A 27,057-nucleotide genomic window follows, 5' to 3' on the forward strand; every position below is an offset into this window, starting at 1 on the left:
AAAGTTTTTATATGCCGTTTTGTGTTGGTTTTTTTGTTGAAATAGTTATTAGTTTTATAGTGAATAGGATTATAACGCCAAGTTGACCACTATTCCACATTTTTTGACATTATTTCCTAATGTCTGTTTGTTTTACTCACACATTGTTGGAAATGCTTGCACCAAGTCAGGAACGGTAATTGTTTTCCATTTATTTGATGTGTTTGAGCTTTTGATGTTGCAATTTGATAAGGAACTTTCCATTTTTGAATTTTCTTTTGAGTTAAGTATTTTTGGTACCAGAATTATAATCAGTGACGCTCAGATCAAAATAGTTATAAAGTCAAACAAGCACAAAGTTGAAGTGCATTGAAGACCCTAAATTCCAAAAAGTTGTTCCAAAAACGGCTAAGGTAATCTATTCCTGGGATAAGAAAATCCTTAGTTTTTCGAAAAAATTCAAAGTTTTGTAACAGGAAATTTATAACAATGACCATATAACTGATATTCTGTTCTGAAGCTTGACACTAAAAGCTCTGATTTGTCGTTCAATGTACCAATGGTATGCTGATTTCATGGAAAGGACGGATAGAGTTAGATTAATAAACCCCTCCTCCAACGAAGCAGTTGTAACAATCAGAAATATTTTTAGGAGTAAATATAAAACAAATAATCATTCAAAACAAGTTTGTTTATTAAGATGATTGAAGGCACAAAGTATAACAATCATAAACAATATATAATATACAGGTAAAAACAAAAGTGGAAGTAGATTTAAGACATGTATAATTCTAAAATCAAAATTGATTGTTTACCCTGACATATGTGAATGTTATAAAGAAATAAGTTCAATATAGGCTACGAACCATGTTAAATTCATTATATTCTAATTATTTTGAGTTTTCGTCTTTACAAGTTTTCATGTTTACACCTACTGTGTTTTAACATATTCGTGTTTTGTATTTTTCTATATTCACCGTTTGGCTAATCAGTGGTTTCGCATTCGGTCGTATATGTCTTTTTGATTTTCGCTTTTTCGACATTCTCAAAACTAAACAAAAATTTCTTTTGGAAGTTTGCTATTATGTATTGTCTTACAAATGCAAATTGAAAATTAAGATAAGTGATGAACTTCGAAGCAAAATTCTGGAAACTTTTAAAATTTGTAACGTTCTATCAAAAGTAACTTTAAAAGCAATACTTAAACTGCTGGATATCATTTTTATTTTATGGATATATGTTATATTGATGCAAAATATTACGACAATTGATACAAAAAAAATCCAATATTTCAATCTTTAATAATTCATTTGCTTAGTAACAACAGAGACATAATTGTATTATATGTCTCTGGTAACAAGGTTAACAAACAAATTAACAAGATAGGCTTCTTATTTCAATCAATTCAACTATATAAAAAATATAATTTCTAACAGACTATAACTATGAAATATTAACAATGCTAAATTATCTAAAAAACAACAATAACAGTCTCATATAATATAGGTTACAAGAGCGCAATTATTTGTTTACATTTAACCGGCAAGTTTTTTACCCCATGGTACTCAGAATAGAATCCTATACGGCTTCTGATTGGTTGATACAGGATTGGAATTACATTTAATCGAAAGCTTATCCAATTAGGTTTAAAAATTGCCGAAAATCATATTCACATTTTACGAAGTATAGCAAAATATCTTCAATTTCTGCACGTCGGAGCCATTAAAAATATGCCTTTTTCATTAAGCGAAAAAAGTAGACGATTTTTTTCAACTGCATTTTAAGGCAATTTGAGCCGCATGACCCTCTATTTTTTTTTTGGTTGTAATGCAACACTGGCATTTCTAGTAACAGAAACTGCCACCCGTTTTTCGCTAGTTTGCGTAGTCTTCGAGAAAAAAATACGGAACACTAGTGGTACCCTATGGAAAATGCATTACGAATAATTGCGCTCTTGTAACCTATATCAACTGTATTACAGGAAAACGTATATTTTAGATAACATATTCAATCTTTGAGGTAAAATGTTAAAGATGCGGATTATAAAAAAATAACATAGAAAATATCACATTTTATCCTTTGGTTGTATCTTCTGTTACAACTGAGAAGAGCATAATAAATGAGGGGTCGGGATGGGATTTATGGAATAGATAATCTTGGCAACAAAAAGTAAATGAGTGGAGGGAAAATAGCAAGATATATAACGAATAGAAAAAAATGAGATTCAAAATTAAACAGATTTACTGTGGAAAATCAAATGAAAGCTGTAATGAATAATAAAATCATCTAATTACAGAAAGATGTAAAAATAGAATAACCTAGTCATGACGATTTTAGATAAGAAGCTTTGTATGTAAAACATTAAAATGAAAAAGTCCTTAAAATGATTTTATAAATAACAAAAATTAAGGGCCTTTAAAGAATACAGAAGGTTAGAATCCCCGTTCAGACCCCCAAAGAGAAGTATCAGGGATAATACCGATAACTGATCTCTTTTTAAAATTATTTTCATAACTATTTTCCGAATTATTTCTTGTTGAATTCACCATAACATTTTCATATAAACGTCACAATGGTGTAAGGGGATATCTGGATAATTTTAAACAAAAAATCAACGAAAGACATACTGATAGGTTGTCTGTTTGTTATACCAAAAAAGGCCCATTCAAATTAAATATCCTAGCACTTTCGCCAGTTTAAAAACTGAAAGCTGAGATCAATGAGGAAGAAATGTATAAGATAGGAGAGAATTCATGCTTTATATTATTCATACTAATAAATGTCAAACAAGCACTGATATTAAAAAAAAATCTTTAGATAATGTTTGACACACTTCTTCAAGAATGATTGTCAACGATCAAAGATACTAAATAAAAAAGTCTAAGAAAAAAACTACATCAAATAAAACTTCAAACAAAATAAAAACGTCTGATTCAAGCGTTTAGAATCTCAGCTACGTCCTCAATTATATTATCTTTTACAACTTTTTCCTGGGCATCCTTTTCGTCTGTCTTTGTCCCATCACCAGTCTTTTCATAGTCTTCTCCATCAGATTTGGTTCCGCTCTCGACTAGATTTTCAACCTTTTCAGTATTTTGTTCTCCGTCTGGTGTTTCTTTATTTTCATTATCTGCCAGCTTAGAAATTGCTTCATTTTCCTGTTTCTCTGACGTCATTTCAGTGCTGGTTGCTTGTGTTTCCTGTTTTTCTGTCGTCATATCAGTGCTGGTCGCTTGTGTTTCCTGATTCTCTGTCGTCGTTTCAGTGCTGGTCGCTTGTGTTTCCTGTTTATCTGTCGTTTCAGTACTTGTTGCTGGTGTTTCCTGTTTTTGTGTCGTTGCTTCAGTATTTGTCGCTGGTATTTCCTCTTTTTTTGATTCGGCGTGTTCTTCTTGAATGACAGGTTTTGGAACTGGTGCATGTTCTGCTATACGCAAGACAGATCTTGACATAGTTCTAGACATTTGCCGATTCATTGGTTTGTAAGCAGGTGCAGCTGGTGTGATATTACTTTTAGACATTTGTCTATTCAAAGGCTTGTTGGTAGGAATTGGGGCAATTGCGTTTCTAGACATCGTTCGTTTTAGAGGTGCTTTAGCTGTTGGTGGAGTTGTCTTCTCGGGATGTTTTGTAGCTCTGTTTTCAGTTGAAGGTGGCGGAGTAGGCCCCTTGTGTACCACAATTTCGACCGATGGTCCTTCTGGATGTTCCTCTACAGTAACCATGGTTGATTCTGGTCTTGTTGACTCCGGTCGTTTAGCGTCATCAGGTGATGTTCTTACCAAAATAGAAGAACAGCTTGCCTGTCTGGTTATGACCGAAGAATTACTCATCACACTATACCTGTTTGTTTCTTTTTGTTCGGGAGTAGCTATAGCTTGTCGGGAGAGCGATCGCTTAAGGGTTTGACGAGGTGGAACACTTGGCTTATCCGTTTCTGATTCTCCTGGTAGTCCGTTGTCGTCTGCAGTTCCTGATTCCTTTTTTGTTTTTGTTTCCTCTTTGGTCTTTGGTTCCGTCTCATTTTCAATGTTCACTGTATCGATCTTGTCGTCCTTCAGTGATACTGTTAAAACAACAATTCATATAATATAATGTACAGTACTGATTTAATTATACTTAGGAAAGCATTCATAAGAACAAAACATGTTTTCAACATAAAATGGTAGATGCATTTATAATGTAGGCATATAAATTCAGTCCTGAAGTAAAAACTGGTATAAAATGGAATAAAAAAGTTCAAAAATATATAAAATAACATGCCATTCACATATCCATAGATGACAATAAAAGCTCTGCTGCCTAAGTACTAAACCTATAAGCTTTTAGATCAATACTACAATAATAGATTTACACTCGTAGTTGCATATACTTTCAGTACATAATTTATTGTCAAAAAACTAATTCGTCTCGATTTTGTAATAAAGAGCAAATATAAAATATTAATGGATATCAATCAATTATAGTTTTTAAATAATAAAATTTCTTAAACAATATTATTAAAGTACATATACATATGTCCAGACAGACTCCTTGTCAAAGATATTCAAGTACTAGACAGTTGTATTTGCTATACATATTGAATTGTTGCGCTTGTGGTGCTGCCACACCATCAGTTATATTTTTCTTTTTAGCTAACAGTTAAGATTGAAAATTTAAGATAAAATCTCATTTTAGATTAAATAATAGTTTTTACACTCCTTTCTACGATTTGACATGTTTTTTTGTCCACACATATCTGTTTGGATTTGTTGATATTCCGAAGTTTTTCTGAACGCTTTGCATCTTTTGGTTTCCATTTAACATTTCCGATTCTCTTTTTCTACTTTCTTCGAGAATTTTTTCTTTCATAAACGCTGGCAAACCACCAACGATTCGTTTAGATCCTTTAGCTTCGGATGTTTGTCCGAATTTTGACGCTGCAACATCCCATCCTGAATTTGGAGGGTTTTGGACTTTTTTGTCAGCTATTTTATCCTTAACAAATGATGATAAACCCCCAACAATTCGTTTCGACCCTTTTGTTTGTGATGATTGACCAAATCTATTTGCTGCAACATCCCATCCTGTTTTCTTATCGATTGACTGACTAACATCGATGTTCGATATTGATAAGGAACTTGTTTTTCCGGACTGATTTAACTGATTGTTCGGACTGTGTTTTCCCTTTTTATTTTGTCGGTCAGTGGTATGATTTTTCATGCCCTGGTCTACAGCAGAAAGCTTGCTAAGTGCATTGATTTTAGAAGAGGAATTAGAAAAGAATTTCTTCAACATCATTTTATTTCGCGAAACCACTTCCGGTGACTGCCGTTCAACTTCTTCATTACATGGCGAGCTTGAATTTGATCCTGACGACTCGCCATTTTTAAATGACCTTTTTTCTTCTGACGTGATGGGTTGTTGGCCTATGAATTTCCTAAACGGTTTTTTCTTTTTCATTTCTTTTTTCTTTGATTCCTTGAAGTATTTATCTGCAAGTATATATGATTAAATTAAACTTGCGTTATTTCTTTTTATCCCTTTAACAATTTGCGAATAGTGATATTATTAGATAAAAGAATAATGCATATCTTGTCCATTAAAATAAAGGTTTTTGATTATTTATATTTTGTATGCCATAGCAGCAAAGCTCTATAGCATTGTAATTCTATGATTTTATATGAAATAGAATTAAATGACCCAACAATCCACCACGTACATCTTGATATTGTCTTAGTTTTATAACATGCAAGACAGAAAAAACACACATTTTGAAAACACACATTTTTTAATAGTTCAAAGCTAGAAGAATCCGAAAACAACAGCACACAGAAAAATGAATAAAGAAAAGCATCACCTCTAGAAAATGCCATGGTTTTGTTGAAGTCAAGAACTGAAGGTTTCGGTCCACTTGTTGAGCTCTCAGGGCATCTCGATATCGGAGATTTTGCCCTCCTTCCCTGGATAATAACATAGATCAAAGCGCTTATGATCGCTAGACCAATCAATGTTGCTATCGAAATCATGACATAGCCTCCTGCTGGACTACAAAATTTAAAATAGCTTTATGAATATTCATATATTGTTGTATATATAAAGAAACAACCATTTAACTTCAAAATTGGTGGGGTGAGATAGAAATTTGTTTTTGGTTGGTTTTTCGACGCTATCAAATTTTTTTTTTTAATGCAAACACTATGGGGAAAATCGGGATTCAAAATATTATGTTTGTCATCTGCTTGACCTCATTATATATTTTCCCCTAACTAAAAAAGAAATTGATACTTCAGCTGCGTCAGTTAAAAGTTCTGACGATCATCATCTGTATTTAATAACAAGTATTTATAATGCCATCTTACGATCGGTTTCGCCCAGAAGAAAATCATAGCGAACAGAATATAATGACCGCGAGTTATTGAGGTTATTTTTTCTCAGTATATATTAAACAACTACATATCACTTTGGCTTCAAATGCATTTGATTTTTTTGTTTTGTCTTTTTTAATTCCAATGATACACATCATAATTAGCATGTTGCTCAATCTTTTTATGTTTTAAATGTAGTGATTTCAATTTTGTTTACTGTTTTTCCTCGTTTTTCGTTTTTTTCAAACATGTTTCGGTTTATTTTTCTCTTGTGAGCTATTACCCTCTTTGGTATCTGCAGCCTCTATTTCAACTTTAGTAATTTGCGTATAACAATATTAAGAAAACTTACATAAACGTTTCAAACTGTGCTTCATTTTCTGCCATTACACCTATAAATAGATATGATTTTTTTTAAAAAGATTATCAGATATTTGCAATTGTAAAAAGTAATGTGGAGTGCACGTCAACCAAAAAGAAAAGTACGCCTTCTTTAACACAAACACACACACAACACAAAACCATGCAGTTGTTTGTAATGAACATGAGACAGTCACACATACAAAGTAGTTAGAATGTTTATCGGATGTCGCATGACCATTGTAGCTGGTTAACATGAAGTTACATGTGTCCCTCTAATTAACATATTTTTTAATTTATGTATGTTAAAATTTTAATCAAAGGACACAGAAAACCAACTTGCATTCAAACAAGATTTTGTTTAACAACTTACCATAACGTATTACGAAAACAATCAGGAAGTCGAAAGCGCACATCCTCAGCATGGTTGTTGACTTAAACTGTCTATAAAACTACCCTTAAACTGTCTATAAAACTACCTTGTTTGAATGCTATACGATACTTAAGTTTCAATCTTGCATAGATAAAAAGAAAATGCTTGGAAATATGAACAAAATAATTTGAAAAATTAATGGGATTTATATAAAATCAATACAATGACCTTTAAAATACATACAAATATATCTATAGACATATGCATATAAAATTACAAGAAAATTAAAAACATTAAATTGAACAAATCAATATACATTAATTTCTTATAAATCTAGAAGACATTTGGAAGACAACGAATCGAAAAAAAAAAAGAAGAAGATATGAAGCGAAAACGACTTTCAGTTTCGCAAAAGCCCTTACTGCATACATACACTTGATTAAAACATATTTCCGTTATGTTTGACATAGTTTTTCATTTTACTCTGCAATTTATGAAATTCTGGGTGATATTTTCCTTTCTGTATTCTTTAGACCATTTAACTCTGTGTATTTAAAACCCCATTATCCTGTATGACGCACTAACTACTGAGCTGATGATATCATCAGGGACAAACGATCCACAAGAAGTGATAACAACCAAGTGCTCAAAAGTGAAGATAACACTCTATACCACTTTGGTGCGTTCGAACACTTTTTGGGGGATTTACCTTCATCATGAATAATTTAATTTTGAATGTAACGCGTCTTCTGATTGGCTGACGTTATTTTGTTATGAGCCCATAGACATAATTTAGTCATGTGACCGTGACGTCATCAACGTTTTTTCATGTTTTTTTTACGGTTTAAAATGGAATATAGGATTAAATTATAAGAAATGACTGTAATATTTTTTCTGTCTATTCGAAATAACATAAAAAATGTGGTGCACACTGTTAAATAACCCGCTACGCGCGTTATTCAGTGTGCACCAAATTTTTAATGTTATTTCTTCATAGACAGAAAAAAATATTACAGTCATTCCTTAAATAAATTATAGTCAAAGCCAAACATTAGAAGTTTCGTAAATACTTGGAAACTTGTTGAGCTGTATGACCAAAATGGACCTACAATGAATAGCCAAATTTATCTAAGGTCAAATTGTGTGAGGGAGTTGAAACCTTAGTTTCGTACAAATAATTATCAACGAAGAATTTAAAAAGGATCCAGAAGTCTGACAGCACTTATGTGTTGATGTGAATTATCATTGATATGGTCATAAGTGTAAATTAACTGTTAATACAACTCAGAATTTTTCGAAATGCTAAGAATGGTCGACCCCAAGGTATAAATTAACTTTAGCCGTATTATTTTATTAATTTATTCAAAACTGTCATATGGTATCTATGATGAGTTTATCTATAAATGATGTATGTAGCGAAGTGCTGATTATAAGAAATTTACGGAAAGTCTCGGAACCGACAGTTGACACCGACCCCGACAGGTAAAAATAAAAGGGGTAATCTCCAGATAAAAAAGTACTAAATAATTAGCTTTACAAGGTAAAAAGATTTTACACAGGGATTTATATAATCAAATAAGGTTTGTCATCTGTTTACAAATCCTGCAAAAATCTCCACAATTTGTCCGAGTTTTTGTCTTGGGTGCCTTTAACTAAGTACCCATACCTTAATATTTTTTTTAAATCACCGATGCCATGTTTGTCCAGAAGACTATCTTCCGTTAATTTAATAAAACTTTCTAGATAAGGGAACCAGGTCCCTTTGGACTCCCCTTAATTCAAAACCACATCTGTTGAATCGAACCCAACTTAACAGATATTTTCCTTGGTTGTCATTTTTACCTATTTTAGAATTGCCGCATTTATTTTGTATGTACATATTTTCAAGTAATATGGTCAGCACTGGCTACATGTTCCCGCTTCTCCGACACAACTAGTAAATTGGCTACCTTTTAGTTGTTGTTTTTTTTGTTTTAGGAGGGATGGGCCGAGAAGAAAACTTTAGTTCTACATATTTTTTCATCGAGTCTGACTTTTTTCATACTTGAACTGGTTCTTAGTTTGTTACTTCATTGATATATTGGTACTGTTTTGTTTATTGCAAATGTCTTCTTCTTACCCCTCCCTCTTATCTAGAATATAGATTGCTTCCTAGCATTGATGTTCCCTTTATTTGTATCTCGAAAACTGGAAAATGTTTATATCAGAGGACCGGATATGTTAATTTTCTTATGCATGTACATATTTATATATATGACTATCAGAGGCGGATTTAGGGGGGGGCAGGGGGCCCGCCCCCCCCTTTTTGAGAAAAAAAGTTGGTTGCTTATATAGGGAATCACTGAAGCGTGACGAGATCGGGCCCCCTCTTAGGCAGCGAGTGGGCCCCCACTTATGAAAATTTCTGGATCCGTCACTGACTATGGCATTAAACAAGCAGGAAACATATATATGTATCAAAATAACATATATGGCTTCATATACATTTGTATGTCATGAGCTTGACGACAGGTCCGATTGAAATGTGCTTTTAGTGAACCTACGAAAACTCCGGATTCCAATTTGTTGAATTCTTATTGTCAGTGAAGCGTTAGTATGTCTCGTTTATGGACTCTTTGTGAATCAAGTGCGCCGTTAAATTAACTTTTGAGACGACCCCTGTAATTTTTGCTGCCATAGGATTTTGAGTCACAGTCGGAACCGATACTTTCCGTAAATCTCTAATAAGATGATGATACCTTCGACAATGTCCCGCTAGAAAGCTACAAAACCAGGTTCATTTCATCATTTTCTACATAAGAAAATGTCTGTTTCAAGTCAGGAATGTGACAACTGATATCCATTGGTTTGATATGTTTGAGCTTTTGATTTTGCCATTCGATTAGAGTCTCCCATTTTAATTTTCCTCGGAGTTTGGTATTTTTGTAATTATACATTTTACATAGAAAAGTGGAAGGCAATCTGAAAATATAAATTAAACAATTGTTAGAGCAAGTACATTTTTCAACAAAAAAAAGGAAATTATAAAATCTTTAAATCGAAATAATATTGTGAATAGTATATTAATTAGCTTTATTATTTTAATATTTATTGCATTGTTTAAACGTTGTCAACGGTTTATTCAATTTTTAAGTATTTAATTAGCTATATCAAGTTTTGATATTTCTGGTTACCTTAATGTATGGAAAATGTTATTTAGTACTTTATTAATACCAGAATAATAAAAGAAAGTATCTATATGATCTCTATTTGAAAATTGATTCTTAAACGGATTACATTCACAAAAGGACTGCAAAAAATAACAATGATTCGAGCATTGAGTATTTTAGCTGCTACAGGTAAATAGACCTTTTTTGATAAGATGTGGCCTAATCTTCCAATATTGATGGTTTCCAATATTGCATGTGTTTCAGATTTTGTTTTAATCGGATCTGCATTAGTCACAACGAAGTTACAATTCTCAAAAAAAATGTGCTCCAAAATGATTAGAGGTATACAAGTGAACGAGATGTATTATAGAAAAATATAAATATCCATTCTGACTTAAAATTTGCTACGAAATCCAATGTTACCAGCTAGTGTGTCCTCTTAAATAGATTGAAATTGTGTCTACATTGCATTTACATATTAATATTTCATGCATGCAATGTGGTTTTATATTTATAGCTATGTATTTGGTGAGGAGAACTATAATAGATATATTATTAAACTGTTTAAACGATGCAGACCAATTTTATTTGGAAAGGGATTAAGTAGGATTTCATTGAAACAAATTAATATTAATGTTTTCATCTTACTTCAGTAGTAGTGGAAACCCTTCTTATAACATACCGTTACAAAATTGGCTTCAATATAAAATGAGGCAACTCTAGATACGAAATGACATAGAAGTTTCAACTATAGGTCAACGTATGTAACCTTCAAAACACGAGCAAACCCCATACCACATGCAGAGTAGGTTATAAAAGACCACAGAGTGACAAATGTAAATGATTTAGAGAACTAACGGTCAGATTTATGCACAAAACAACAAACGAAAAACAGATATGAAATACAGCAACTAACTACTGAATATGAATATTTGCCTGAAATATTTGGTACTAGACAATAAGTCCTCTAACAATCATGAATTATCCTCAATTTCATCTATAAGCTCAGTATCATCTCCAAACATGTCGATTTGTAAAAGCGTAAAATGAGAGAGATTAGAAATACAGAAGATTTGCAAAATTATGTATATAAAAGGTTTGAAAAGCAGAATGTTTCATCCACGGGTTATGTGGCTTCATATATATTGCTTTCATATAAAACACAACTGTTAAAGAAATAATAGAGTTCACAATTTATCAAATTTTCCCATAGATCCCAAAAATCTCACAACAAAATTGATACGATTTTACGATAAACTATATCATTAGACAATCATTTGCAAAGTAAACTAAGTATTCGTTTTTACTATTGTAAAACGGGTTTCTTTCTTGTCTTTCATTTTTGCTATGTGCTTTGTCTATATGCCTTTTTATGTTTCTTTGTTACACATATGTATTTATTTATACATCCCGTCATTGTGTTATTGTACTATGATAAATTTGTGTATTCTTTTGTGTATTCTTTGCTAATATACTTGGTCTATATGCCATTTTGTGCTTCTTTGTTACATATTTTTTATTTTTTGAAGTGATTTAGATTGTAACAATATGTTGACTGCTGTATTACTGACATTTTACCTATTATTCCTATTTGATTAGTTCATGCATCGTTGTCAATATAATGAAATTTGATGTGACTGTCATACAAGTAAGAGGTTTAGCTAACTATAAAACCAGGTTCAATCAACCATTTTCTACATAAAAAATATGCCTGTACCATGTCAGGAATATGAAAGTTGTTATCCATTCGTTTGATGTGTTTGAGCTTTTGGTTTTGCCATTTTATTACGGACTTTCCGTTTTGAGTTTTCCTCGGAGTTAAGTACTTTTGTTATATTACTATTTATTGTTGTTTTACCTATCTGAATTTACAGCTATAACAGTGTTCGCAGATACCTGCTACAAGACTTCCGGATCGTATGTCTATTCTACATACTGTAGTGGCTACTGTTCTGGTACCTATGGTCACGATACCTGTTTAAACTACAATACCTACTACTATACGTACTACTACTACTCTGATGCTGTCAGTGTTGTGTAAGTCATTTTAATTAGTAATCATTTTAATAAGTCAGTTTAAAAAGGCAGGTATTTTGAGAAGAGTGCGACCGTTGGGATAATGTTTTGTTGTCTAGATGTAGTTTTGTTGTTATTACAGTAAAAGATTTCGTTTTTATGACAAAGTTGTGTCGTTATTACAATATTGCCGTAACCGACGTCTAAAGTTTTTCTCTCATTCTGACCCAAATGACACTTCACTTACTAGTTTTAGCCTTTTGCGTCCTAGTCAAGACATTAATCTATAATAATATCTTCCTTCTAAATGTTTGTCAAGTTTTCCAATATTTTTATACTGAATTGACACCAATTATTTTGAAGGAATTATTTTCTAAAACATAAGTTGTCTAACAAAGTTTGAAAATTCCATCAAAAGCTGGCTACCCTTCAATTCGTGACTCACTAGGAAATAGAGGTTATAATTCAATGTTTTTACTTAGGTTTATTATAATCGACTTTGTAAACAAAAGTTGTCAAAATGGCAACTATCATCAAATCTCGATACTTATGTTTATATGATATCTTTAAAAGAATGATCTGAAAACATTACCATCTTCTTAAGAAATCGATTATGCGAGATAATAATGAGATTACTCCCATATATTACAGAAGCACAGGTGTGATAGCTGGTATCGTGGTCGGATGTCTGTTTGCTCTGGGAGTTGTAATTGCAATAATTGTTTGCATTTGTAAGGCAGTAGCGAAGTCTTCAGGATCACATGGTCAAATCATACAGCCTACAGCAACATCCGGTACAACTGTAGCCTATACCAATGCATCGCAAATCGGTTTGTTATTCTAGCTTATATTTTATTCGTGAAAAAATGCATTAACAGATAGGGCTTTATAGTCAGTTCATGACTTGGTGCTTGTGTTTGCTTGCTTGTCACGTTGAAAGACATATACCATAATTTTAAAATTACTAATGCTAAACTTATTGAAAGGACATTGCACATTAAGTTGTCCTTTAATTCATAATTCTGTCATAATAAATTTACATATATGCAATATTGAAGAAACAAAAAAAGTTCCAATTATTCACATTGCGTACTTGTCAAACCTTCAAATATGTCTCAAACTTGAAGCTTTTCTAAAACAAAACATATGGTGCTATTTAATTTTTATGCCCCATCTACGATAGTAGAGGGGCATTATGTTTTCTGGTCTGTGGCTCCGTTCGTTCGTTCGTTCGTCCCGCTTCAGGTTAAAGTTTTTGGTCAAGGTAGTTTTTGATGAAATTGAAGTCCAATCAACTTGAAACTTAGTACACATGTTCCCTATAGTATAATCTTTCTAATTTTAATGCCAAATTAGATATTTACCCAATTTCAAAGTCCATAAAACATGGAAAATGATGGTGCGAGTGGGGCATCCGTGTACTTTGGACACATTCTTGTTTATTATAGTTCAAATACCGATTCCAGGGTAAAATATTCTACAATCCAATCAAAAAATATTTCTTAAATGATACATCTATATAAGGAACAAAAATAAAGAGTTGGACTGATTTTCATTATTTTTTTCTAGTTATCTAATATATAAAATGATGGATCAAAGAAATCATTTACAATTTTTCTCCAAAATGACCAGTGGATAGTGACTGCTTCATTTTTAAGTAATATTCTTTATTTTTATTTTTTATTTTTTTACCAGGACAGCAAACTTGTTACGATGGAAACCCAACATACCTAACACAGCAACCAAATTACCCCCATAATTATCCGCCACCGTCTACTGGATACCCGCCAAATACTGGGTACCCACCAAATACTGGTTACCCTCCGTCATCGATCAATACCGCAGCACAGTCACCATCCTCGATCCATGGTACAGCACAGCCACCGCCATACTCTAGCAATAATCTTGGAGGTTTAGCTCCTGTGGATATTCAGAATTCGAAAATTTAAAGGTCTATGAATGAAGTGACGGTAATTTTGATGCTGATTACTTTACAAAGTCAGGCCTATCGTTTAGGTGATTCACGGGAACTTATCTATAGTTAACTTTGATTTATTTTCAATAAAATAAAATCCTTGGTGTTTGACTTGTGGTCTTAAGTTTTAGTTTGATTTTATTTATCCTGTTGCAAGAACGTGTAATATCATTTATCTGACAAATAAACAATAAACATAGCATTCATTTAACTATGTATAATACACCCATGTAATTCTTCATTATAATCGATAAAAATGGCACGCTCATATGGGCACTGTCTTCCCGAAATTAGCTTTTATCTGATGACTACTCTGGTATTAAAGAGAATTTCTGTCAACTTCTGTCATAAGATAAAATTTTAACGAGGACTGACCTTCAATTTTAATAGTTTATTGATGTGTTATAAAGAACTGCATTAACATCAAATATCATACTTTTCTATGCAATAAAACACATCGAGGCATCAATTAGACAACATTGAAACTATGCCAAAAAAACAAAAAGACTTTGATGAAGCCAATTTGCGGTTGAAATACATACACTTTTCATAGAATTTAAACTAAAAAGTAGGCAGGTTCTGACAGAATTTAGACAGCCACTGGAAAAAGAGAATGGTTTGGACAATGGCAGAAAATGAGTCTTACAACAGATACCGGTAGTACATACGACGCCTCACAGAGTTATTACAATGGTGCAGAAAACATGGTACCCTCTCTGTACGAGTCGCAAGATGGACGTGGCTGCGTATCTATACATCCAACACAACCCTTTTAGTATGAGTGTTTTTGTTATTACCGGATAAAAGAAGTCCAGATGACTATATTTCTAACTCCGAGTCAATCTTTGGGATAAATATGAAAACAAATATTTTTTTTTTAGATATAATTATGTATCCCATAATAAAACAGTCATATTTGCAGGTGCAAGCTAAAGCCCGCCTCCAGGTGCAGAATTTTTCGTTGTGTTGAAGACCTATCGGTGGACTTGGGGTATTTTCTACTCTTAGGTCGTGGCCTTAAATTTTCATTTTCTTTGCAACTACTTTCAACGCAAAAACTCTTGAATATGCTAAGAAAAATGATAATGTCATCTTCCAATTATATACTTGTATATGAGAGGAAAGGAGTAGGTTCGGCCCACTTTTTTAGCTTAAATTTCAAACTAGAATTTATTAACCAATATCACAATGAATCATAGCTAATACAGTGATTAGACAGAAAAAAGCCCTTTTGTTGAAAATATATTTCCTGCGTTTTATTAATGACGTCACAAATAGTACAAGTTAGTTTGATTTTTAATGAAAAAGTCATTGAAAATGGATAAATTTTCATCAATTATTGGACAGGAAACATAGAGCGCATACGTCGACAACAAAGATCTTTAAAATAATATTTGTAAAGACATTTTACATGTCTACCTTGAACATTTAGTTTGTCGACGCCTGCGCTCCATGTTTCCTGATCCTAAATTTGGTTGAAATTAGGCTGATTTTGTCCAATTTTGCCAAAATCTCTTATCTTGATATGTAAATATCAACGCTTTAGAATAAAACTTTGACAAAAATACTTATATTTAACTTTCTTACATGTCTTTTAAAAGACAACTTAAACCATTTTTCATCTTGTTAAATTGAACTTTATAAATAATCGGGCTCAAATATGGCCTTTACTTAATAGTTATCCCACAAGGCCGCGGTGTTTCAGTGTAAGATCACCCCGATGGCCGGAGGCCAGAGGGTGATCTAACACTGACACACCAAGTCCGAGTTGGATAACTATTTTACATCCCAGATCTTTTAGATTAGACGAAAAACCATTTACAATTCATAAAATCTAGTTTAGAACGCCACACAACCATTACAATATACTTTATATATTACTATTTGATGTATACCCTTTATGACCCCCAAACACGATGAGTATATATCAAACAATGTCAACTCGGCCCTCACTATATCGAAACTTTATAAAAAAAAATCGCCCCACTCTTGTTTACCGACTCGCCCCACTTTTGAAAAAGTATAAAATCAAATTGAACAATCAGTCTGAAAACTCACTTATTAACGAAAAAGGTTTAAACCCCACTGAATAAAGGTCTGACAACTCGCCCCAATTATAAAAAGATCTTGCTTCCTTTAAGTATGTCAAATTACTATTAGGTCGTATCCAGTTGTCTTGGTGTAGTGGCATGTGTCTTGGCTTGATATGCTAAAGGTCTTGAATTCGAATCCCAACATATACACTGGCTTTTTTCTACGTGAATTTTGATAGATAGTCTTTTCCGTACATTTAATTATAAGTTTTATAATGGATTTGACATTCCCACCAAAATATTACAGAACAACGGGAAGCATGCGTAACACAGAAACTCAAACTGGGGTGATCTGGTAGGGGTGATCCGGCTCAGATCACCCCTGTTAGAACAAAGGAACTGGCATGTAACGAATATAAACTCCTTTCTTTGAAAGAGTTCTAAGAAATAGCTGTCATGATTAATGAACTAATAACAATAAACTACCGAAAGCCTGCCCGGAATGAAAATCTGGAATCGACAGTGAAAGCTCCCACTATTGAAGCTTTCAAGTGAAGACAATGATTACGTAGATGCTAGCTTGTTTTTATACTGCACAGCATAATTGGTTAGAGGTATAGGGGGAGGGTTGAGATCTCACAAACATGTTTAACCCCGCCGCATTTTTGCGCCTGTCCCAAGTCAGGAGCCTCTGGCCTTTGTTAGTCTTGTATTATTTTAATTTTAGTTTCTTGTGTACAATTTGGAAATTAGTATGGCGTTCATTATCACTGGACTATAGTATATATTTGTTTAGGAGCCAGCTGAAGGACGCCTCCGGGTGCGGGAATTTCTCGCTACATTGAAGACGTGTTGATGACCCTCTGCTGTTTTTTTTTAATTGGTCGGGTTGTTGTCTCTTTGACACATTCCCCATTTCCATTCTCGATTTTACAATCATACACCGTTTTTTTTTTATCTTTGACCTTTTATTGTAAAAAGACATTACCAGCTCAAAGAAGAAGAAGAACAATAATGTCATTATATTATGTCATAAAAGAGTACACTAGCAGACAATATACACAGTAGTAGATTGTTCAGGGAGCACTAATCACTAAATAATCTACTCAGTATCAAAGTACGTCAGAATTTCAAAACTCCTAGCGGCAACACTTGTGATTTGTATTATACACATTGTCAGTTTAAAAACTAGGACGATATTTTGTTTTAAAGAAGGGAAAGCAACTAGTTTGAAAAATTTTCATCTAGATTTTGAGAGTGGATCACCGATTTCGCATGGACTGATGTTAACAATGAATTTGAACTTTAAATTTGAATAACCGTAAGTAGTGATTTTTTTTTTTAAAGTTCAACATCGAACTAACATTTATTTCACGGTCAAACGTTACCGATATATTTTGCGTCATAAAACCCGAAGAATCTGCAAGTTGCGATCTGGTTGAGAAATATTGACTTTAAATTATCTATTCACGTTCAAGTATATGTAAATAAATTATACTAATACCGCAGTCCCACTAGGCCACGATCGCACTACGATCTGTGAAAAAAATGGTCGTAGTACGATCGTGTAGATCGCAGTAAGGTCGTATCACGGTCGTGGTGAGGTCTTTAAGATCGTGATGAGCGTAGCCAGCTTAGAACCTGTTCAAAACAATCGTGGTGCGGTCGTGGCGAAATCAGGTCGTAGAAGAAGCGTAGCACACTAAGATCGTAGTATGCTCGCAGAGGTCGCCGTACCATCGTAGCGAGAGCGTACCTGAGCGAAAGCGTGATTCTATTCGGAGAGACTGCGCTACGATCTCACAGCGACGTTATTACGACCTCACTACGACCATCACGTTCTCATCGCGACCCAACTACGCTTCCACTATACGTCTATGCCACGCTGTTGACGACAATAGTACGATTCTAGCACGCCCTTGCCGTCCTCATCACGCTGTTCTTACGACCTGAAGTAGTACGTTCATACTACGACCATCATTCGCATTGTCATTTTCACACAAAACATATTAAATCTCACCACGGTTTTGTTTGTCTGTATGTAATTAGGACTTCATGTCAATTTTCTATAACGGCTCAACCATGCTTCTCGTTCTTCTATAGATTAGACCGTTGTTTTTCCCGTTTGAATGTTTTTACTCTAGTAATTTTTGGGGCCCTTTATAGCTTGCTGTTCGGTGTGAACCAAGGCTCCGTGTTGAAGGCCGTACCTTGGCCTATAATGGATTACTTTTATAAATTGTTACTTGGATGGAGAGTTGTCTCATTAGTACTCATACCACATATTCCTATATCTATTGACACATCTGTTTCAGTATCTGCTATCGTTCACTAAAATGTCGTCATTTGAGCTTTATGGACCAGCAATAGGTTGTAATTTTGGTTCGATTGGTCGGTCCGACATATGTCACATATCTGCTTGATCAGGATTCGTTACTATCAGAACTCCATCTGTCTCTACATCACCCACTACCACCACGCCCACGTGTTCTAATAGATTTTGGTGGCATCACTGTATTGCTTTCGAGAAATCTACGTATTAATCAGATATAGAAGGAATGCAACTGTATTGATATGGAACACGATGTTGACGTTTTTGCTCAGAACGTAGTAAGATCGCGGTATGAACGTAGTATAATCGTGGAAAGAACGTGCTATAATCGCAGTAGAAGCGTGGTAAGATCGTGTTGCAATGGGATAACTCGCGATATGGTTGTAGCGAGAACGTGATGAGCGTAGAAAGATCTTGATAAGCGTATTGAGGTCGCAGAATAAGCGCGGTGAGAACGTTGTATAATCGTAGCGGGATCGTTGTAAAAGCGTAATGAGGACGTAGTAGCATCGTGAAAGCAACGAAAATTTACATGTTCATGCCGCTCATACCGCGACCTCGCCACGATCTGAATTTATTTTAGATCGCGGTGAGCGTGGTGCGATCATGGTCTAGTGGGCATATAGATTTTCAGAAAGAAGACAAGAGTGCAAAGAAAGGGAAATTAAAGGGAACAACTCCAATAAGGGTCATCAGACGATTTAAACCACGTTGACTTATTAAAAGATCTTGTCTTCCTGACTATTTTTCTTATGTAAGTTTCTATCTATCTGTTGCAGGTTTTCAGGTACAAGGCAAAGACGCAAAATATGGTCAGAACCCTCATTAAAGGGCAATAACTCCAATAAGGGGAATCAGACGATTTCAACCATTTGACTCATTTGTAGAAATTATCTTGCTGGTCGTTTTTGCTACTAGTATATAAAGTTTATTCCTATCTATCACAACTGTTAAGATAATAGGCAAACATTTTAAAAGTTGGTAAAACTCCTAATGTAAGGACAATAACTCCTGTCATCTGACAGTATAGAATAACATAGAAACAGTTAGATCTCATAATTCCAAATATTTTTGCTATGTCAATATTTCTCTATTCATAGTGGTTTATGTCGAGCCTGCAACTTTTGTAGCAAAAAAACTCGACATAGGGATAGTGAACAGGCGGCGGCGGCGGCGTTAGCTAACTTTCTTAAAGTTTTATATTTTAGAAGGTGGAAGACCTGGATGCTGCATAATTTGTATATAGATGCCTCGTGTTACGAAGTTTCCGTCAGTCACATGTCCAATGTCCTTGACCTCATTTTCATGGTTCAGTGACTCGTTGAAAAAAAGTTAAGATTTTTAGTAATGTTAAATTCTCTCTTATTATAAGTAATAGGATAACTATATTTGGTATGTGCGTACCTTGCAAGGTCATCATGTCCGTCAAACAGTTTTCACTTGACCTCGACCTTATTTCATGGATCAGTGAACAAGTTTAAGTTTTGGTGGTCAAGTCCATATCTTAGATACTATAAGCTATAGGTCTAGTATATTCGGTGTATGGAAGGACTGTAAAGTGTACATGTCCAACTGGCAGGTGTCATCTAACCTTGACCTCATTTTCATGGTTCATTAATTTTGGTCAATTTTTAATTTTCTTGGTTAATGTAAAGTTTATGTGACAGTTGTAATAAAGCCTTATATTTGGGACTATCAACATAATATCAATGACTAGTAAAGAAGGCGAAACATTTCAGCGTGTGCACTCTTGTTAAGATAATAGACAACATTTGCATTTTATCCTATGTTCTTTTTTTAGCCATGTCGTTCATCTAAATTAACAGGCGGGGTCATTGGACACATTTTAAAACTACAAAACAGTAAATTAAATGATGATTGTGGCCAAGTGAGGGTTCAATTTCAGAGAAGATTTTTGAAAAAGGTACGACGACAACGACGGACGATGAAGGACGACGGACACCAAATGATAAGAAAAGCGCGACGGGCCATGTGAGCTAAAAAAGGAATGCGAACGTTCAACTGTCGGGCATTACTTTTCCATCTGTCTTGGAAGTAAACAATTTTAGTGTTATTTGAAGCATTGCGTTTTTGGTTGTAATGGTTGAACTTCATTTTAGTAACAGTCACTTTTCAAAGTAATAAAATATCAAAGTTAACAATATCCCAGTGTATGCTTTTCCCAGGGAGCTTAATCTCGCACGTTTCGTTTTCCAATAAACACAATACAGAAATATAATGCTCATATATAAGAGATGTTAAAATAGCCTGATTTCAGCATGCTCGGTCAACTATTTCTAAATTGCTTAATGCATCATTTTATGTTTTATATTTCACAGGATTTTTTTAAATATAACTTTTTAAAAGTGTTATTACGTTTCTCTTTTTTTTTTTAATTTACTGGGAATATTATTAGTGTAGTACAACATTGAGTAAACTTAACATCCCTGTTTTAATGGATGTCCTTAAGGTAAACTGTTTTATATTTAAATTAAGTTCACTTTATTTTTAGTGCATGTTGTTTTTTAAATAATACTTAGGCCTATTAATATATTCAAAAAATACATGGACCAGCTACTCCGTGCCCAAATCGTGACATCCGGATGATTTAACCCAACATATATACATGTAGTGCATTTAAAAAATACGTGTTATTTCTTCTTCAATCTATAATTCAACAATCGCCATACACACCGAACTTTGACAGAGACAGATGAGGGGGGATTAGGCTGATTATTGAGGAAATCACTGACCCATGACTGGAGAAAGCTCCCCCTTTATCAGTCAGCCCCCCACCACCTTTTATGAAAATTTCTTGAACTGCCACTGACTGGCGTTGAATATGATTTGTCTAACTATTCTGTCATTTCGCATATAAATAGGTCATTTATAAACAATCCTTAACTTTTGTTTTGCAAATGTTTCAGAGCTAAGAGTATACCAAAGAAGGTTAAGACAGGGAGACAGGCTAGAATCAAGGAAATACTTGAAGAAGAACAACTGTGGAGGACAGTAAAAAAAAGTTTGTGAAAATGTCTTCAAACGCTACTGCTACAGCTGAAGAAATATCACCTCTTTCTTTTTCTTTGGATCAGTTTTTCCTTATCATCATGGGAATGGTTGTATACTGTAAGTTTTGTTTAAAGATACATTTCACATTAAATGATAGACAGGTCATCATTTTAAAATAAGACGTATATTGCGGGGAAACACGTTACTGTGCATACAAACTCTGCTCTTACAAAAAAAATGTTTTACCTGAAATTTTGTGATTCTTCTATCAAAGTCATTGCCAATTATCTAGTTCCCAACTTATCAACTGTAATGTTTAAATTGGTATCAACCCCGACCCCTCGATCATACTCGACGCGATCACGCTACTATGACACACCCAGGACATGCATGAAATGCTTGAAATATAAGTTATAAAGGGACAACCGGAAGTTTAAAGGCGAGGGAAGGGTCAGGTTTATTTTTCGCAGAGGAACTACTGGTATATGTATTCGTTTCACGATTGCAATATGTCAACCCTTCTCGTTGTTATTCTCCTGTATTTTTGGTTTTCCAAACTTCAATTTTGTCTCCAACGTACTTGATGAAGGTTATTTTAGAAAATCAGTACTATTCTTTTTTTTTTTTATATATTATTCTACGCGTCTGTAGTTTTAAAATAATATATTGTTTTTTTTTGGTATTTATACTCGTGGCTTATAAATAAAGTTACTTTAAAAAGTTTTTCAAAGCAAGAATAAAATTGTAAAAAACTTAAGACAACATTGACTTGAGATACGGTACTCTAAATGGCAACTATTCCAAGCATAAACACAGAACTAGTGCTTCTATGGGGTAAATGATTGAAAATGTTCTCTTTTTTGGGGGGCATAAAATTTAGTGAAAAAAACTGAATATTCTTTCTTTTCTACACTATATAGGGGATAACAGTTTTTATAACGTACAAAATTAGCTATGTTTTTTTTTCACTGTACTCAAAACTTGATGATCTCTTAATCTTATTTTTGTATGACCATTTTTCATAATCTTTTTCCCTCTTTCCCCCTAATTATTGAAAAACTTTCTTAGTAAGCTGGTAACGTAAATTACAGGAACAGCGATGTAATGTAAATAAAAATGCTGTTCGAAAGCATGCATGTAAATAAATACTACATCGGTGTGTTCTTTCCTTTTAAATTTTTTTTCCAATTATTATTTATACATGTTATATATGTCACTGAACAATCATTGGTTATTTTTGTCATTGTATATTAACAGTATAATATAACACGAAAAAGTTAGCAATCGCTTTAATGTACAGATATTCTGCTTTTGACGACTGGTAGTTTTCCATAAGATATTTTCCATAATATACATGCATTATACCCAAACTCTTATATATATGCATGTCGAAAGCATGATCAAAACGTGACCTAGTTGTTTGAAACCATATAACCGTAACGCCATATAAATTCTTTATTTTTTCAATAAATTTAAAGTCTTAGTCACTGTGTCACTGTGGGAAATAGACATACATTGATTTTGAGACTTTTCGGACATTTTGTAAACGATTTTGTAAAATCACTGTTTTTGTTATTTTTGCAATATTTCACTACGGAATTTTGTGTGAAAGGTTTAAGTCAAATTTAGAAGATTAAGCTTATCTAATTTCATTTTTCAATTTGGTTTTCAATTAGCGACCTTTTAATTCAATTCATCTTTTATTCGTGAATGTTTAATTCCATAAATAAGTCCGTATGTTCTATTGTTAATTATTATCTATGTGTTATATTTTCTGTTATCCGTTAATTGGAATTGTCGCTAATTTAGAGAAATAATTGTCAAGTTATTCAAGTAATTTTTGATTCGTTATATAATCTGTTTCATCATTTCGATATGGCAGCTTGGATTTAGTAATACTCTGAGTAGTTCCAACTCTGAACAATTGTATTCCGGCCATGCTGAACTTATAAAATTTATACATCGCGCTAACCTAAGTCGTCTTTTGTTGCAAGAGTTGGTCCTAGAGTCAGAGTCCGTGTTGTTATTGTGTATGTGTGGTTCCAGACCAAAACATTACCCAGTCAACAGATACACCAAGTTTCTATTTGTGACATTTGGTTGTGATAACTGACTCTTCAGAAGACGGACATACTGGAGGGCAAACTACATGCGATAAAGTGAACATTTTTCGATCACGGAATTCGCCTATTTTATAGAGTTTGAGGAAAATGTCTACCAACATGGACCTTCAAATTATCAAAACGAATATTGACCAATTCTTTCTAGTAATCATGGGCATGTGCATTATATGTAAGTAAATTTTACAAACTAATTTAAATAGCTATAGGTATATTTGAAAACATTTATTTATTTTTTACTGATAAATCTGTAATTGCAGTAACTGCGTTATTTATATGTTAGTGCACATAACGATTTAAAGTTAAAAAAAAAAACATTTTTAATTATTAATTTAAAGTTCGAAATTAATTTTCAGATATCGGTCTTTAATCTATATCTGCATCTTGTTATAAGTTACACTGCTGACGTCACCAACGACAACCAATCATATGAAAATAAAAGTTTTGCAGGGGCAAATATCATGAAGTAATTGGCTTTATGCTTTTAAAAGATCATCGTTTCTCCTAAGACCGTATCCCTTAAAATTACAGTTGCACGCATAGCTCATAAGGGTACTCTTATCCTTTCCGTAAAGCTCTCGTAGTTTTCATCTTATCAACTGGTTATTTCCAGAGTCAATAATATAAGAACTACGTAAAATGAAGCATATTTTTTGCAAAACTATCCCGATTGAGTAACACTCAAAATACTTTGAATTCGTATTGCTGATTTTCCTTCAAGCACAGTATCTTCATGTGTGAAGAAAAAAAACAAAGACCGATCAGCATTGAATCGGAAGAATGTCACTGTCAGTGTGTCAAGCATGTTAAATATCGGGCATTAAAATATAAAAGTGTGGTGAGATGAACTAAACAAGATGTTATACAGCTACACAGACTCGATTGGTTTGGACTATCGACCCGTTTTTGTCGAGCCTGCAACTTCTGTCGCAGAAAGCTCGACATGGGGATAGTGATCCTGCGACGGCGGCGACAGCGTTAACTAACTTCTTAAAAGCTTGATATGTTAGAAGGTGGAAGACCTGGACGCTTCATACTTTGTATATACATTGTAGATGTCTTATGTTATGAAATTTCCGTCTGTCATATGTCCATTGTCTTTGACCTCATTTTCATGGTTCAGTGGATACTTGAAAAAAAAGTTAAGATTTTATGTAATGTTAATTTCTTTCTTATTATGAGTAATAGAATACCATTTAGTATGTGCGTACTTTTGCAAGGTCCTCATGCCCATCATACAGTTTGCATCTGACCTCGACCTCAATTCATGGATCAGTGAACAAGGTTAAGTTTTCATGGTCAAGTACATACATCAGATACTATAAGCAATATGTCTACTATATTTGGTGTATAGAATGATTGTAAGGTGTACATGTCCAACTGGCAGGTGTCATCTGACTTTGACCTCATTTTCATGGTTCAGTGGTCAAAGTTAAGTTTTTGTGTTTTGGTCTTTTTTTCTAATACTATATGCAATAGGTCAACTATACTTAGTGTATGGAAATATTTTATGATGTACTTGTCGGTTTTCAGGTTTTATTTGACCTTGACCTAATTTTTATGGTTCATTGCTTAGTGTTAAGTTTTTGTGTTTTGGTCTGGGTTTTTTAATACTATAAGCAAAAGGTCAACTATATTTGTTGTATGGAAGGATTGTGAGATGTATATGTCTGTCTGGCAGTTATCATCTGACCTTGACCTCATTTTCATGGTTCATTAATCAATGTTAAGTTTTTATGGTTAAGCTTGTTTTTTTGAAACTATAAACAATAGGTCAACTATATTTAATGCATAAATTGATTGTAAAGTGTACAAGTCTCTCCTGCATGGTTCATCTAACCTTGACCTCATTTTCATGGTTCATTGGTAAATGGTTTTTTTATGGTTAACTGTTTCTTAGAAACTATAAGCAATAGGTCAACTATATTTGGTGTATTGAATGATTGTAGGGTGTACATGTATTTCCCATTTGGTTTATTTGACCTTGACCTCATTTTTCTTGGATCTTGTTAAGTTTATGTGATACTTGTAGTAAAGCTTTATATTTAGGACAATCAAAATAAAATCAATGGTCGGTAAAGAAGGCGAGACATTTCAGCGTATTCACTGTTGTTATAAGATATGGAGCGTACCATATTGTCTGCACAGTATCATAAAAAGACATTTTCCAACCCTTTTTTCATAGGGGCGTGGCCCCAAGGATTGACTAGAGTATATAAATATAGTCTTCCGTTCTTCAGTAAAACCGTGGCGGGAATAATGAATACGCAGCAACGACTAGTCGAAATGGGAACGTGAAATCAGAATTGTGTTTTGAGTGTCATACTGTCTGCACGTGAAAGAACCCCTGCAACAACTGAAGGTTCGTAGGTGGCATGTTGATAGGCAAAAATTCTGTCACTATCCAACATACCTAAATTTTTCAGTGTCGGTCAACATCTCCCCTCTTTTCAACTAGGTGGACCCCTAACCAACATAACCTATTTTTTCAGTGGATGTCTACATTTCCCGCCTTTCACCTAGGTGACCCCCACTGCAGAACCTACCTCTTGTATTTATTTGCCACTTGATTAAAACAAACACCAATCAGTAGAGGCGCATAAAAGCAAAGAATTCATCAACTTCAGTTAAATCTCTTTTCAAGTGCCATGCAGTGACAACGCCAATCGCTTTTTAATCCGATCCCTAAAATTAAAAAAAATAAATATATATGAAATAGTTTTCGTTGGGTGTTTAGCAATCGACATTCTTAAAACTACGTCAGTTACTGGACGATACCGAGACTAGCCTACAGAAAAAAAGTTAGATTTAAATAATTCGAATGTTGAAATGCATTGTTAGAAGTACAGTAACTGTAAAAACAGTGATTTTTACTATTTTACAGAATATGTTTTAGCTATATTAATTTAGACTACTGATAGGTAGTTTATTAAACCTTGAAAGAACAGGATATTGCAATTTTCCAGTTTAAACGAGATAAATTGTTATAACCTATAGGTGGTACAACTCGTCAATGTGTATCCAAGTTTTTAAAATTTATTGATCATATCATATCAGATATTGAGATAGCCATAAAAAATAAATTGCCTTATTTTTGCAGACGAGTTCGTCTTATTGTCAACAAATAAGTTATGTATATTAAAGAATATACATTTTAGATATAATGATGTGGACATATAATGTGTACCAAGGTATTCTTATTCAGTTCTCAGCTTTTCAACTCCAGGTGCATAGTCCTATATGCCAATGAAACCTGTTAAACAAGGGGAATAAAAGTATACGTTGTATTAAGTTAAGCTTTTACACCCTCTAAACCAAAATTCTTATCCCTTATGCATATCTTTCAGTTCATATATTAAAG

At 33.5% G+C, this 27,057-nt stretch overlaps 3 protein-coding genes across 5 annotated transcripts in view; 2 read left to right on the forward strand and 1 right to left on the reverse strand.

Moving 5' to 3' along the window:
* Positions 1-2,719: 2,719 nt before the first annotated feature.
* LOC139481536 (enolase-phosphatase E1-like) lies at positions 2,720-6,735 on the reverse strand. The gene is made up of 3 exons (XM_071264941.1): positions 6,679-6,735; positions 5,819-6,006; positions 2,720-4,045 (listed from the first exon to the last, which is right to left on the reverse strand). The coding sequence occupies exons 1-3, from the start codon at positions 6,711-6,713 to the stop codon at positions 2,913-2,915; spliced, it is 1,356 nt and encodes a 451-aa protein (XP_071121042.1). The 5' UTR covers positions 6,714-6,735; the 3' UTR covers positions 2,720-2,912.
* A 3,529-nt stretch (positions 6,736-10,264) lies between these two features.
* Positions 10,265-14,310, forward strand: LOC139481537 (cysteine and tyrosine-rich protein 1-like). The gene is made up of 4 exons (XM_071264942.1): positions 10,265-10,397; positions 12,083-12,245; positions 12,876-13,054; positions 13,920-14,310. The coding sequence occupies exons 1-4, from the start codon at positions 10,364-10,366 to the stop codon at positions 14,171-14,173; spliced, it is 630 nt and encodes a 209-aa protein (XP_071121043.1). The 5' UTR covers positions 10,265-10,363; the 3' UTR covers positions 14,174-14,310.
* A 3,108-nt stretch (positions 14,311-17,418) lies between these two features.
* The window catches only part of LOC139481538 (putative ammonium transporter 1), a 36,343-nt gene continuing 26,704 nt past the window's right edge, over positions 17,419-27,057 (forward strand). The window contains exons 1-2 of one of the 3 annotated variants that reach the window (XM_071264943.1): positions 17,419-17,553; positions 21,492-21,693. In XM_071264943.1, coding sequence (XP_071121044.1) covers positions 21,597-21,693 — 97 coding nt within the window. In that variant the 5' untranslated portion in view covers positions 17,419-17,553; positions 21,492-21,596. Of the gene's footprint in view, positions 17,554-21,491; positions 21,694-23,109; positions 23,869-27,057 lie in introns of those variants that run through there. The other 2 variants (XM_071264945.1, XM_071264944.1) reach the window with 2 other exon arrangements.

This window comes from Mytilus edulis, chromosome 7, assembly GCF_963676685.1.
Source record: "Mytilus edulis chromosome 7, xbMytEdul2.2, whole genome shotgun sequence".
Classification (NCBI taxonomy): domain Eukaryota; kingdom Metazoa; phylum Mollusca; class Bivalvia; order Mytilida; family Mytilidae; genus Mytilus; species Mytilus edulis.

Bases quoted from the DNA above. Each gene is read 5' to 3' on its own strand.
- LOC139481536 (XM_071264941.1), bottom strand. From the start codon at position 6,713: ATGGCAGAAAATGAAGCACAGTTTGAAACGTTTAT. The intron at 6,007-6,678 runs GTAAGTTTTCTT...TAAATTTTGTAG, and splicing joins GCACAGTTTGAAACGTTTAT to TCCAGCAGGAGGCTATGTCA. The intron at 4,046-5,818 runs GTGATGCTTTTC...TTGTTTTAACAG, and splicing joins AACCATGGCATTTTCTAGAG to TATCACTGAAGGACGACAAG.
- LOC139481537 (XM_071264942.1), top strand. From the start codon at position 10,364: ATGATTCGAGCATTGAGTATTTTAGCTGCTACAG. The intron at 10,398-12,082 runs GTAAATAGACCT...CTGAATTTACAG, and splicing joins GAGTATTTTAGCTGCTACAG to CTATAACAGTGTTCGCAGAT. The intron at 12,246-12,875 runs GTAAGTCATTTT...CATATATTACAG, and splicing joins TCTGATGCTGTCAGTGTTGT to AAGCACAGGTGTGATAGCTG.